This window comes from Tetrao urogallus (genome assembly GCF_951394365.1).
Source record: "Tetrao urogallus genome assembly, chromosome: 1".
Classification (NCBI taxonomy): domain Eukaryota; kingdom Metazoa; phylum Chordata; class Aves; order Galliformes; family Phasianidae; genus Tetrao; species Tetrao urogallus.
Window position 1 is genome coordinate 75467676 of NC_136813.1, and position 15180 is coordinate 75482855.

Here is a 15180-nt window from a genome sequence, read left to right on the forward strand (position 1 = left end):
ACAGCATTTACCATTTGAATACTGATGATGGCAAGATACATAACATCACCAAAAAAAACCCAACCCAAATCCACTCCACTGACAAAAAAAATCAACAGGTTTATTATGCTAATCTGCACCCATATGAATACAAAAGCCATTTCTTTTGGGACACAGCATCTCCCTCTCTCTGCTTGTGCCCATGCAGACAGGCTGTCAGCTTGATGGGACAGCTGATGAGCCTTGAAAGAAAGCCCACGCTAATAGAAGCCCCCTTGCAAAGTGATTAATTGCCATCTGGAGCAACTCCCTGACCCATATGGCTGAATGTCTGCACAAACGCTGGTGCTAACATAAGAGAGGTACAAGAATGCGCTGCCAGGAAAAGGAACCTGCCCCTTTCAGCAGCAGAGACTCAAGATTGGTTTAGACTAGTAGTGAAAATGCACTTGGTGTAGGTCTTTAGGGCTTGCCTTCTCAGGAGAACTGACTGATTCATCACTAAACGGTGTAATCGCATGTACATCTAAATAAGCTGTGAAGCCTTTGCAGCAAAGTGACAGCTATGCTCTGTCTCACATGGTTTTTGTCTCTCTATTGCCCTTGAAGTTCTAATCTGCCTTGAAGGAAGGAAAATAACGTTTAAAAGAAAAAACAATTATTACCACAAAAACCCAGTGAGATGCATGAGACTGAAGGCACTTGGAACAGAAAAAACACTCTTCTGCTAACCTACAGCAATGGTAATCTCATGGGAATCATTTTATAAATCTACAGCACCTCTCCCCACTAGGTTCAGCAAAAATTCTGCGGGTTCTATTTTTATTCTAATCACCTTAGGTCTCTCAGATTCCAGAAACAGATACCAGAGTGCCATAAAACATTTACTGTCTTATTAAACTGAATTGACTTAACACGCCTTTATTAAAGTGCCTTTCATCTGGAGTTTCGCATTTCTTTTTTGTTCTGTCAACTTTCTGTCCTCATTCTGCAAGACACCCTTGTCAGTTAAAGATTACTAGGCAGAACAGCTGTCTGAGATACATTCATTAATTTGAAGTAGCTGATAAAGCAATTCATAGTGAAAACACTAGCGCTATGACCATCGGAATAGCATCATCATCACTCTAAAAATCATTTTTTTCCTACTGTTTTAATCTAACTACTTTAAAAAGCAGAACTCTTTCAAATATAAAACTTTAAACATTTTTTAAATAAAGAGAATGAAGTATTTTTCTCTATGCTAGAAATAGCAGTGTTTGGTTAATTAACAAAACTGGATTGCAGTTCAGATCTGCTGTTTCACTTGGTTAACCAGAAATCTGAAATATCTTTAAAAGTACACAGTTTGTTTACTAACAATTTTGTAGTTAGAAAATGGGAAAACAGAAGAGAAATAAATCACCCACCCACAACTCTACGTAAAATAATGCTTAAAATCTTCCATGAAAAAGACAGAACAAACTAATAACTACCCTGTTAGTTATCTAGCCAGTGAAAAGTATGGTAGAATATGTACTGGTACTGGTCTTGCCAGTAACATATCACAGCTAAATGTAAAGGCCATAACAAGCACTTGCTTTTTCAAGCATGGTCAAGAAGCCAGCAGGTCTGGGCCACACTGTGGAAAACCTGGGCAAGCATGTCCAGAGCCAAGGAGTCCAACAGAAGCTGTGGTAGCAGTACATGGCTAGTAGTGTATGTTCTCAGAGACACACAGCAAGGCACTTCAATGAGATGAAACCAGCAGCACAATGCAGGCATCAACTCTTTATTTTATGTGTCTCACATTTCATATTGAGAGCACATGTTTAATGAAGCCTATGTGGAAGAATGAAGGGAATTGCTGCCTAGGATTTTTATTTTATTCCACTCTACCCTCCACTCCATTTTGGTAATGTCAATGTTCCACTAATTCCACTAGTTCCATGGCAGCAAATTATTCTAACAGTTCAATAGTAAAATTATTTCTGTGTCTACAGTACTATTTCTGCAAGGCATGCAGTTAGCCAAATTTATACAATTGCTTTTTTTCTGGTCTTCACCTATTTCTACCTACTTTGCATAAAGAAAGTCTGCAGTGCACAGTCAAGAATCTAATGACTATCAAGTAGCCATCTAGACACAATTAGGATTATAGGTGGGGCCTTTAAGTTCTACCTCAGCTTCTCCCAGCGTGAGCAGAGATGTGTTCACAAGCCTAGATTTCCAGTGCTCCTTAAAGGCTGTAACCATCTCTGATAAGGAGCATCATGTAACTACAGAATAACAACCAACATCAGAGATTAAATCACTTGACAGCAGAATTCTGCAATAGCATCAACTTAAAGGACATTCTGAGAAGACACATGTAGCACGCAAAAAATTGATCTACAATGATCAAGGGAAACACACTGAAACCAAGCTGGCGGTGCTTGACAAGTACACTGTCTAACACTGTTCTTCACTCAGTACAATCCAAGCTTTGGCAATGATTTAATGCTCTGGCTAAGATGGAATAATTTAAGCAGACTAAGTAAATCAACAGCAGCACAACACACTGATGTAGATGTTTCTCACATATTCTGCAGTGGAAACCATGACATTTCTGTTTCACTACATTCATCGGTGGAGATGAACTAGTAATGACCGGGCTAAAACTGCTGTTCTTGAGGAGATGGTTACGATGCAGCCAGATAATTAGAAAGATTATTTATTAGCATTATTTTTCTTTGCAAACTGTGGCATTAGCTGCAAAATCTAAATTCTATACAGGTGATTTTTCCTTTAATTCCAAAAGCATTGGACAGAGGAAGAACAATACCTTGCATGAGTCGCAGGCACAACTGGTCTTTCCGGCCTTCTTGGAGGCAAGGTACCAGGTCTGTTCACAGGGTTTGCTTTGGGTGGCCGTGGTTTCTTCGGAGGTATAGCAGGAACTGAAGGCTTCTGCAAGTCTAACTGTTTTTGCTCTCTCTCTGATCTTTCTTTAAATCAATTATTTCCAGAGAAAAAAAAACACAGGCTATTAAGTGGAATTTATTTGCATTAATACATCTATAATTGAACAGTAACAATTCAAGTGTAGATACATCATATACAAGGAATAATTCTATTTCCTTTCCATTTCTGTCCTAAATCATTCTTTACTTAAAATGTTTGCCACAAACCAGTCTGCAGTGCCTGAATGTTCTGAACATAATTCCTCATGGCTGAAATGTGTACGCAGTATCTGAATGTGAATGGCATTTTTTATTTTAGTAACTCACTGGTTTCAGAGCGTATGTGAAAAATAAGAGCAACAAGAAATTACATATCACGTGCAACAATTTCCCCTGAGTGCAACTCATATTAAATGCTTATAAAACCAATATTAAGTTAGAAGGTTAGAAAGATAATAATTCTGGATTTTCTATTGAACAAAGAAGAGAAATAGGATTTCTGAGAGGGAAAAAAAATAATGTTCCATTTAACCACAGTTAAATAAAAAAGCAAGCATTAAAATTCAGACATGTTGGGCAGGATGTAAAACCCCTCTGAAAAATCAGATGTTTTATTTAGACTTTTAAGCAGACATATTCTGACTTTTTCAGCTTCCCAGTTCAAACGTAGATCACATGCAGCACAGATTATCAGGAGCTGCCACAGCACTAAGACTCAGTGCCAAACATATAAAATATGTCAAACACATTACACACTAATAACTGTTCAAAATAATATGCTCTAAGTTCACAATGCAAAACAAACACAGAAGAAACTGAACATATTTGCCAGCATAGGAAATCTGATTCTTCTTGAGGATAAGACAAAACTTTCACTCCCAGTATCCTACTGTGTCAACACCCTATTTCCCTTGACAACAGTGTCAATAATGTGCTGTAAATATTAAGTCTTTGTATACACCTGAGAGGTATTAAGAATATAAAAGAGTGCTTCTTGATGGGCTCTATGTGTCAGTCTGAGGGGATCATAAATCAACAGAAACTTCTCTTTTCTGGAAATGCTAGTAGTAATACTGAAATAAAGTCTTAGCATAATGCAATAGTGTGTGTTTATCTGATAAACAAACAGCATTTGGACACCCAAGGATCAATTTATTGCTGTGCTTTTTAAGTGATCCAAACGCTATCCACCATAGGAATGAATGGTGCAGAGATATACAGTGGACTACTATGTAATCTTATGGAGACATAAAAGTATGTGGTATCTCCAGTGTCCAATACGGATTCAGATTTGATTTGGAACAGTTCAGTATGTGATTGTTATTCACAGGCACAAATCCCTTTTTCAGCACACTTTTTGTTGACACAGTTATTGGTCCTCTGTAACAGCGAAGCTTTATGATTATACTGTGTAATTTTTACACGTTTATTCCTATGACTATTTATGTTGTGTAGGTGTCTCAGGTACTAAACTATGTATTAGAGATGGGCTAAGCAGTGCACCAGTGTTCAGTGCAAAGGAAGTTTCCCATGCTCGCTCATATTTTCAAACGAAACAATTCCCATCACTCCCCAGCATTTCAGAAATGTAGGTATGATTCCCATTGCCTCTTCAACACTTAGAAAAGTTACAGATATTTATGCCCTGGGACAGCAACATATTCAAACCTCCACCATTTTTTTGACATTTGGCCTTGTTAATCCAAAATGGAAAACAAAGGGATTTTCTCCTAAGATAACCACAAGAAATAATGCATATAACCAGAAGTAAAGCTATGCAGACAGAAGTGCTAGAATATCTGTCAGACTGCTAAGAATATTTGTACAGAAACAGCTCTTGGTGCAAAGTCTGAATGTTCTGGCACTAAATTATAACTGCATGTTATATAGTTAGTCATGCTCATACATGTGCCTGACTGCAAATTCAAACACTTTGAAGAAACCCATAATTAAACCTGTCTGTACAATCTAACAGTCCACTTAAACATACGAAATGAGATCATCTTCAATTAGACGATCAATATGACTATTTTCCCAAACTACTCAGAACGCACCATGAACTTACACTGAAACTATAAAAGGTTTCGTTCACTTGTCACTGCTCTGTGTGGTACTATACCTCATTTCTTGCAGAGTTCTAAACCTGGCTTTGAAGGCTTTTATTTTACTTCTTCATAGGCTTGCCTATGACATCTGTGGCTCTGATAATGGAATGATTCATAAGCGTTAATGAGAATATCTTTGCAACTCCTCTCTGGGATGCATAAAAGCAGGGTTGATAGTTTTCAACTAGAGAACCAATGCATACAAAAGTTAAGAAAAAATACGCACTGATATGAGGTATCATGCTTGATTGAGGACCTGGGTTTTACTGAGCATGTAGCTTTAGAAAGTATTTTTTGTATTGAGAGCATATCTCCCTTGGACTTCAGCTGAGGTTGCAATCACTTAACACCTTTGGATTGGTGCAACTGAAAACTCTGAATTTAGCTCAGAAATACCAGTGTGATCCTTTCCAAAATGCATATTATCAGAGATCTATCAGGGTGGAAATAATCAAATTAACAATATAGTTCATGAAAACTATGTATTGTGGGGCTAGGAAACGAGGGTGTGCATCAGCCTCGTTAGCCCTGTCTCTCTGAGGAGGGTAAGCAGCAGAGCACATTTCATACCTTTTTCTTCTGTTCGATTAGGAAGACATTCTGGTCTTTCAGGAGGCACCTTTTTGACTTCTTGTTTTCGATCTGTGGTACCTGTCAAAGAATGGAGAATTCAGAATTCTGACCAAGCCAACAAGTCACCACATAAGGCCACACAAGATACAATTTTGCAATTTCTAAGGCTTTTTACAATCTCCTACTTCAGACATTTCTTGTTAAAACTGAACATAAATCTAATTTCATATATTTGCTTACACATGCAGGACACAATTACAGATTTTTAAATGTGGACAAATATTTTAACAGTCTTTTAACTTTGTAAATATACTGAAGCAAAGAGCAATTCAACAGTGAGGAAAATCACTAAGAGTAAACCAATTCACTGGGCATTTCTGCCAAGAAAATGCTTAATACGCATATAAAGCTTTATTTTACATTAAGTTAAAAAAAAAGCCTGTTCTACTGTACCTCCAACACTAGTTATTCACTTCCACACATTAGAAGAATGAGAATACAGTACCAACAGTATTCTGCATAACTATTTTATGTGACAGCTTTTGGCCTAGAGGTGTAAGCCTCTGCCTTTTTCTGCCTCTGTGTTAGAGACCCTGACACACTGCCTTCTGTTGCTATAAGGAGCATGAGAACTAGTGGCAGCAACAACGGGAAGACTTTGCAAAAATTTCCTGGCACACGCAAGATGCAATCTTCCAGTCCCCATATTATAAGTAATATTTTATGGGATATTGGCTCCACTGCGTTGGCTAACCACTAGGTGCTAATACCATTTCAACTTAGCGGTGTTGAAAACCGCTTTAGGTAACACTCTTAGTATTTCAATAAAAATAGCAGTAACGACATCCAAGAAAAGTAGAGGAGGCAGGGCAGGGAACACAAGGCGTGTTTTTTTTTTTTTGCCTCAGTCTGTTCAGTTCTACGTAGTTCTCAAGTAAATTGACATTTTCTGAATGTACGGTCACAATTCTCTGCTGCAGCTGGTTCCTAGAAACCAGTACTCATCAGTGCAAATTGCAATCAGTGGTGATTATAGGCCATTGTTTCTTTATGTAACTGCACTGTTGGATGAGCAATACTTGTACAACCTATCACATCAAGAAACCAAAATAACACTGATGTACCATAAAACCACATCGCTCCTGAGAGGAAGAACTCTTGACAGAAACCAACTCAAGCATTTCTAAACCAAGTGCTAAGCACTGTTATGAGCTAAGCACGAGTCAACTTCTTGATAATCTTGTACACAGTAGTGGGTTCAAGGAAAAAAATGTCAGAAGCCCAAAGTTATGAATTACAGTAAGATTAATGTTCATCATTAATGCACAGAAGGACATTCTCTGGTAGTATCTAAAATAATGGCTATACAAGCACTTATGGGCTCTCAGGCTCAGGTGTGCTCCCTGCTTGGGTTGTGACCCTGTTTTAATCAGCTCCCAGGCTCCATGACCCTGACTAAGCTGCCAAGAGATGGTGACGTAGAGGAAATTCTAGAAAGCTCCACACAAGTTCCCAGGGACACCCTTCAGTTTAGGTACAAGTTCCTTTACACTTGTACTAGAAAGACCAACTCTATTTCTCTGCAATAGTTTTATCCTCTGCATCAGAATATATCTGTATTTACTTATTTAGATTGCAACTGACAGTTCAGTCAAATATTATGACTGGTTACCATGCAGAAACCTTAGTGGAAATTATCAACAGGAAAGCCTGATGTGAGGATGTGGTAAACACTATCATCTTGGTAAAGTGATTATCTGATAAAGTGATAGCAGAGGATGATTTCCACCTCTCAGTACATGTCAGAAGAATGCCATGTGCATAATTTGTCAGGACTAGCCAAAGGTGGGCTATGAAAACAAACAACAGCAGCAGTCTTGGTTACTCTCTCCATTTTTATTTCTGAAAAGAGGCACATTATGGTAGCGTGGCTAATGTGTCAGATGTCAGCATGTAAAAGTAGGTTCAAATAAGTATTTAAATACTCAAATCAATATCAAACTTCGTATTAAGTAAAATATTTAATTTTAAGTTAAATATTTAAATAAGTTTGTATGTGTACAATGAATTTAAAGGAATACCCCCTAATTTTACATCAGAAACATGAGACAAGAGTAAAAATTGAAATAAATATAACTATTTACAGAGCTTTTCAGAAACGGGCATCAGGCTGTAACTTTTGTTTCTCACACATCTTCAGTATGCAGCCACCACTAGATGGCAAAGTTACACTGCTCTCCCTCAACACAATCAGATCAATGATCTTGAAATCAAATCTGTTTTTTGGTGTCTCCAGACCGTGTTTGCAACAAACCATCGTTGCCAATACGCAAACCAAATATTTATTGTTGTGATTCTCTAGTCAAAGAACCGCTTGACAAAATTAAATCATTTAAATTATAACCTACAGGTTCTCAGCAAATTACACTCTGGTGTAACTTGTTTATCCTATTAATGGATCAAAGCTGGAGGAGAAGGAAATGTACTTTTTAAAGCACTGAGAGTGGGAACAGACCACCGTGACAGCAAAAAAGATCCATTGTGTTTGCTTTGTTTTTTCTAACATGCACCAACAGTGAGGAAAGTGGTGGAGCCACTGCAGAACTCTAAGGCACTGGGGTTAAGGGATTAGGGAATTCCAGCCATAGCTGCACTTCCACCACAACTGCAACACCAATGAAAACTCTGAGAGCGCCTCATGCCTCGTGATTTGTGATTTAACATGAAGGGAATAGGAATGCAGTTTCTGAGGCCAGAGTTGTCGAATGTGTAGATATTTCAACTGTTTCTGAGCTCCACAGAAAAAAAAATCATGCAGAGTTAAGAAATCGTGCAGATTTTTGTATTGAGAGGTTATTTTTAAACCACAAATAAAAGTGGTTTCAACTCTCAATATTTAGATACAATTCAGCCTATCATATCTCAAAAACAGCTTTACTAACACTCATACGTGTGGAAAACATAATCAGCAACTTCATACATTTGCAACACTATTATCTACATGGACAGATTCAAGATAATTCCTTTCACTTTTATGTTTATCAAGTATTATAAAACAAGAATCTAACTATAGCATAGAACCTGGAGACAGACAGCTGGCTCCAGTATTGATGCAGATCTGCAATACCTAGACTGCAACTTTGATGGGATCACTGAATTACAGCCAGGTTCTCTAACACTGTCTTATATATGGAAAAGATCTCCTTAGAATAGACCAGGTCTATAGGTAAAAGGGAAGATGGTTTCCTACTGCATGCAGTATTAGGCTCCAACACTTTTTGTCCCTACTGCAGAGACAAGCACGCTATCAACTCCAGTCAAAATAGAACAGCATTTCTAATAACTAAAGAATCATGCTTGCTAACAATTAACAAGGGACAAAATACATTATTTTTAAATGGTGCAGATGGCTGCCTGCAACACATTTAAAAAGCATATCACAGTCTTTTGAGATTACCTCATCCTTTTGCAATCTGATTCTGATTATTAGTTGTCTGTACACTTCCCGCATATCAATTTGGATACAGATGAACTCTTTCTAAATTTGAATACATTTACTTAGATTGAGATGTCCTCACTGGCATGAGCTGCACAGTATCAGCTATAACTTACCTAATCCTTGTTTGACGACAGGAGCTGATGGAGGTGGTGGTTTCTTCGGTCTCTAAAATTTAGTAACAGAAGAAGTCACTTCAAAATGCCCATGAATCTCATTCACTCAAAGGCTGGATATAATCATACACTACTTAGCATTAAGACTCACAAATACAGAGAATACAGATTTTCCCTGAAATGACTTCATAAAATGAAATTTAAGACAGAAAATATCCATACAAATGAAATAGCATCTTTCTACTTTGGCAGCTGAAATGTCCTGCTGAAGGGAAAAAACAGTTGTTTATGTTCCAGATCAGATAAAAGCATGGCCTTTGGTTTACTGAAGAAACCTATTCCCAAGCTCACTACCTGAACCACCATCTGCATTCACTTTTTCTCTACGCTCAGTTTCTTTACCCAGTTGATTTATTCTCTCCCCTCTCACTCTATGCTCCTGCTCTGTTGTTTTGTTTTCTTCTTGTCCAACCAGTCCCAGTTTCCTCTCTGGGGTTTCAATTGTAGTCTGTTTCCACCACCTTCTTGGTTATCTTATCTAGCCACAGAGTCTTGCAATTCCTTCTTGCTTCTCCATGTTTCCTGAGCAGTTTCAGTGCTCCTTCCCACTATCTCCTTCTCTGATGTTAGCCTGCCTTTTCAAAGCAATACACTTCCCTCATCGGCTTCCAGTTGAAGCGACTTTGTTTAATGAGCCATTTGTTCTGCTCTGCGGTGTATCAAAATGATTGTTTTAGTTTCAATTAGCAGTGAACTTTGCAGTGAAACTCTCCCTTGCCCATCTCCTCTGACTGTACTCTGGTTCTCCTCAGAGAAAAGTTTCAGGGAACATGATGTAGAGTCTTTTCAGTAAGAACTACCCAAAAGAAATGCTAAAGGTGATCAACTCATGTATTCCAACCACTGATGTTTGGACGGTCAATGGGACCGGACCTGAACTAGTCCGGAATAAAACAGCAAAGTTGTGTTGAATCCTCAGCACCAGCCACTTCTCCTCACCATCATTATGAGCTAGCCCTCCCATCGGTGGAGGCTGGGACTGGACAGCGAGCACTGGGAGAAATGGCCACGTGGGGAAAGCAATGGAAGGGTAAACTGGGAATGTGGAGATGGTGAAAGATCCCAGGCTTTTGTTCAACAAGCAGAACTACTGCAACTCATGTTGTTTCAGACTGTGGGATGGAATCCAAGGTTTCTGGATCATATCAGAAAATACCTGGCAAAACCACTGGAAAAGCCTCAGTTTCCTTCCATTTTAACACTGATTCAAGCAAAGAAAGGTAGTCTATAGTTCTAACAGACACACAGACTGATCTGAGCCATTTCTAAAATCAACAAAATTTAATTCCCCACTTTTAAAGAAAATCTAGCTGCAATTTCTAAGTGCCTGAATATTTAATTTACTCCACAAATTACAGTTACCATAATCTAAAGATTAAAAATACTTAAAGATATACAATGTATTGCTTTAGAAAGACTGAATAAATTTAACAACCAAAAAGAATGGATAAGAATGAAGAGTTTCTTCTTCTAGAATACAATTTGAATGCTCGCTATGTCTTAAGGTTTATAATTTCTGTCTCTTTTGGAAATCGCTTTTTTATTACTAGGCCTGAAGCCAGGATATACACTCTGATATTGCATACTAAACTCCAGCAGTTTTTGCTGCTCTTCTACTTTCATTTTCAATAATTATCATGTTAGCTTCTGTGAGTTGTTTAATAGTGCTTTATTAAGCTTTCCAAGCTATTTAATTATTGCCTCTGGCATCCAATTTTATTGCCAAAGTTTGAAGCTGAGTGTCAGTAAGTCTTAGTTTTATCACAGAAGGCTTATATAGTCACTGTGAAATACTCATCAAAAGTGTAAGTGCAAGCTCATAATATCACACTGGTGACTGAAAGATTCCTAAAAATGGAATGGACTTTTGAGGGAAGTAATCCATGACTTTATTCCAGGGAGCTGCGAGATTTCTAATTACTGTTTGGCAAATAACAGCCATCTCCTTCAAATAACTAGAAGCTGAAAAAGCTTTTCTGCAGATTTCATACTTGTTTTTCATAATTCTGAGAGAGTAATGTAACATGTCTTGGAGATACCAAAAGCTCATTACAATCTTTCAAACCTCACAGCTAAAGTTTCAACCTCTTCATTCTTGAAGAGTGCATGACTGCTGGCAAAACAGGATGCTCTGCCTCATAAACAAAAGAGAAAAGTTAATAATTCTGATCATCACTGCATCACTTGACTTGGCAAATCACACTGAGATCACCAGTTTCTCTCAAACTCAGGACGTAGGGCAGAGTGTTGTCAGGACAACGTAGTGGAGACTGACAGACTGGACAGGTCAATCATACACATGCTCTTCACTGATGTTTTGTAACTCAGAGATTTGCTTCCTTCCTTATTTTTTTCTTTTATTTCTTACTAACTGACAAGTAAAACTGCCTAAATCATCTATCTAAAACAAAATTTCAGCTCTAGTTTCATTCTGCATTCTACAGTGAAACTGAAAGAACATAATGCTTACCTCTTTTTCAAAATCAGAAGGAAGAAGCTTGACAAAGTTATCTGGAAACACTCCCCGTTTGCCATTCAGTTCTCCTTCCCACCAACCCACATCAATACAATCCTACAAAACAGTAAAATAACGTGAAAATCACAATGAATGTGCTTCTATGCTAAACAGATTCTTGTGCTGAAGTGCACTTTTGCATAATGCCCTGCCTTTTTGCTGGAACATAACAATTCACTGGAGTGCCAGGTTAGCAGGGTAATCTACCAGATAAAAACTTCCGTAATCGCCCTGCATAATATGATCATATGGAACAGCTAGGAAAGAAAATAAACATGCTGTAAGAGCTCAAGAGCTTGTCTGTGTCTAAAGTAAAACACTATTTCAGCACTTGATCTGTTAAACCAGTAAGCATTTCGAACACGTATGATATTACTTCTGACTTAATTTTAAAGAAAGGCAATAACTTAATTAAGCATCAAACATCCCTAGAGGTAATAAAGCTCATCCATTTGCCACACTTTCGCGGAAACCTTGACACACTAGAATTACTTCTGAAATTATTAAATTTGATCACAGTCCAATTAAGAAGGCATTAAACACCTGATCACTATAGAGGGTCACCTTTTACCACAGCGTTTTTCAGCAACAATGCAGAGTGGGTAGCAAAACAATTGACAGCTAAACATTCACGATTAAAAAAAAAAATCAACAACAAAAACCTACTGCATCAGTAATTTTAAGTGATGAAAAACAAAATGAAGTGAAACTATCTTGGTAAAGAACAATAAGAGTGCAAGCTACAACTACCATAGAGAAAGCTAAAATTGCTCCTTGAGTGCTGGATGGTAAGCTGCATTTGCTAAAGCGAGTACTTTTGGTTCAGTCTTTCCACACTCTTCTTTGAAAGCTTCAGCTGAACCTAGTCAGCTGTTTTCCAAAACACAGTTACAGGAAACTCACCCATCTTCTTAGTCTTGAAAATATTTCAGCCAGTTTTAGCAATTGACTCATTACCAGGCTGGCCATCCTTTCCAGCCTCTTGAGCAGTAAATTTACATCTTACTGTGGCTCAGAGTCATGCAGTAAATACTGCACATCTGAAAATGGGAGAGAAAGGGAAAACTTGCAAACAGAGCACAGACTGGTCATAAGTCACCAGGGATCCTCCCATTCTATGAAAGCTGGATTTGCAGCTGGGATGCCACATCTGGCAACATCAAGCTTAAGCAACCACTGTGGTCCCTTCCACAACTTCAGATTTGGACATCTGCACCAGCCAGGTATATCCAGCTGCCCTGGTAGCACAGCCACACAGAGTTGCTCAGAGTCCAATATTCTGGATGCCCCTTTGCTAACATTTCTAATGAAGCCTGGTGGAAATGCTCTTAGATTTAATAAAGAGTTCTTGCTTTTCAGAAATTCACCACTGTCTATAAGAAATCAGTAGAAATGCAGCAGCTCTGTTCTCTGAATACTCAAGGGTACTGATGTAGGTCTATCAGTCCTCTCTTGGAGCATGGTCACTGTTCTAGGTAAGCCTGTGGTGAGGACTTTCCATCACTTACTGCTGCAGAAATGGAGTGGGCCTTTCCCTGTTAAGACGTAATGTGGGCTGTGGAAAAAAGTATGATGAGGTGCAAATCTGGCTCATTACAAAACAATCACACTCTTGCTTTTCCAAAAAGTGAGAAAGAAGAAAAAAGCAGTGATTCTGGAACACTGGAACAAAACAATAAACAGAAACAGGAGTGTGGATATAAGAAAAGAAGGCAAGAAAAGGCAAGTAGTTAAGGAAAAGAGAGACGCAACAACATGCAGTAAGGAATTAGCTCTTTAGAGTGAAAAAAGCTAGAAAAAATGGACAGAAGCAGAAGAAATAGGCCAAATTCTAGATGCTTCATGTATGCTATGAGGCAATATCCCTCCAGAAACAGCATCGACTCAAGATGTCCAGAATCTTTTGTGCTCTTGTGGTGTAAGAACAGAACTGCAGAAACACAAGTAGAAGTCATGGCTTCACATTTTACCCACACAATTTGTTTGTGAAACCATATCTGTTGTGCAGTGCATATAAAAACTCTGGAGCTTAAAATGTCATTTGCTCAGATCAGTCATGGTCGTAGCCAGATGTAAAGGGTAACTGCATAATAAATATTAATTAAAAGACAGATATGAACTTTTTCAAATTGAGTAGTGAAATTAACACATACTTTTAAAAAAGTCTTTCTGATGTTCATTTCATCATCTGCCTAGGAAAAAATCATAGCGGTCCTTTGCAATGTAGGAAAGTTTTGATGGTAAATGCTAAAAAGCATGCCCACATTACAAGAGTGGAGAAGGAAAAACTAAGAGGAAATGATTAACTCTTTGTGTAGAGACAGCAAACAGCAGTTTTAATAGATTAATTTAAAAAAATAAAAAATGAATGGTAAATAAAAGATCACATCCCTGTATTTCCATTTGGTAAAGCTACTGCAGGGATGTCAAAAGAACACAAGTTAACTTAATCAGGTTTTCTCTAAGTTATAATCCCAGGATCATAGAAAATCCGTAGTTGGAACTTGGGATCATGTACTGAATACATAATGCTTGATGACATTTGAGAAACAAGAACATCAGCAGTAAAGAAGTGTAAGCTTTTGTTTTCTCTTTTAAAATTATTTTTCTGTCTGGGTTTTTTATTTAGATTAATTAAATCACCTAATTCCCTGATAATATGTGCTGGCTAAACATGCAAGTTAAGTAGCATCATTTTTTGTATCACATTTGCTTAAGATACGTATCTTTTTTTCCATAACTCCCTTTTTCACTCTGATGTAATACATTCCTGGTTTACAAATGCAGGCACTGAATAAACTTTCCATTCTGTTTCTGGTAGTTTTCCCTCATGCTTAATCTGTTCTTTTCTCCTGTATCCCCTCTGTTCTTTAGCAGGGTATCTGTCACCAAGGACAGATCTTTTCCCTTTTCCCGACCTCCCTGGGAGTTCTTTAGGAGATATTTATCAGTTTGCTTATGTCTTTGTTGTGAACAAGGCTGATCCTCGACCTGCTCATGTTTTCACAGTATTTGCTGCATGAATGCAGCACTCCACAAGGCTGGAGATAATCAGCTAATCATGCACGCTACAGGCAGGCTCTGTGCAGGATCCTGCCCTGTCCTCAGACAGCACCCCTTGTTCCTGATGAGGAGTCCTCCTGCTTGGCTCTACCACTTGGAACAGCTGAGCACACCATTTGCTTGGCTGTGCATCACATGGTATGTTTTATAATGCCCTCCACCAACTGTCACACCATCCCAAAATTGCCAAAACATTACTGACCCAATTTAGATTTTAAAAAATCGTAATATTTCAAGCTTCCAGAGATGAAAAGCTTGAGCTTCTACTGTCAGCACAGCTTAGTGCCAGCTGATTACTCAGCTGAATAATGCACATCACGTACATTCTTTTTAGGTCGGATGTTTCTTTATG

General features: G+C 38.1%; 1 protein-coding gene across 3 annotated transcripts in view; it reads right to left on the reverse strand.

The window, feature by feature from the left end:
* Positions 1 to 15180, reverse strand: part of SH3KBP1 (SH3 domain containing kinase binding protein 1) — a gene marked incomplete at both ends in the record, with an annotated part of 217316 nt that overhangs the window by 18850 nt on the left and 183286 nt on the right. For all 3 annotated transcript variants that reach the window (XM_079541896.1, XM_079541895.1, XM_079541897.1), the window contains 4 exons: positions 2783 to 2945; positions 5576 to 5656; positions 9191 to 9242; positions 11721 to 11822. In XM_079541896.1, coding sequence (XP_079398022.1) covers positions 2783 to 2945; positions 5576 to 5656; positions 9191 to 9242; positions 11721 to 11822 — 398 coding nt within the window. The remainder of the gene's footprint in view (positions 1 to 2782; positions 2946 to 5575; positions 5657 to 9190; positions 9243 to 11720; positions 11823 to 15180) is intronic.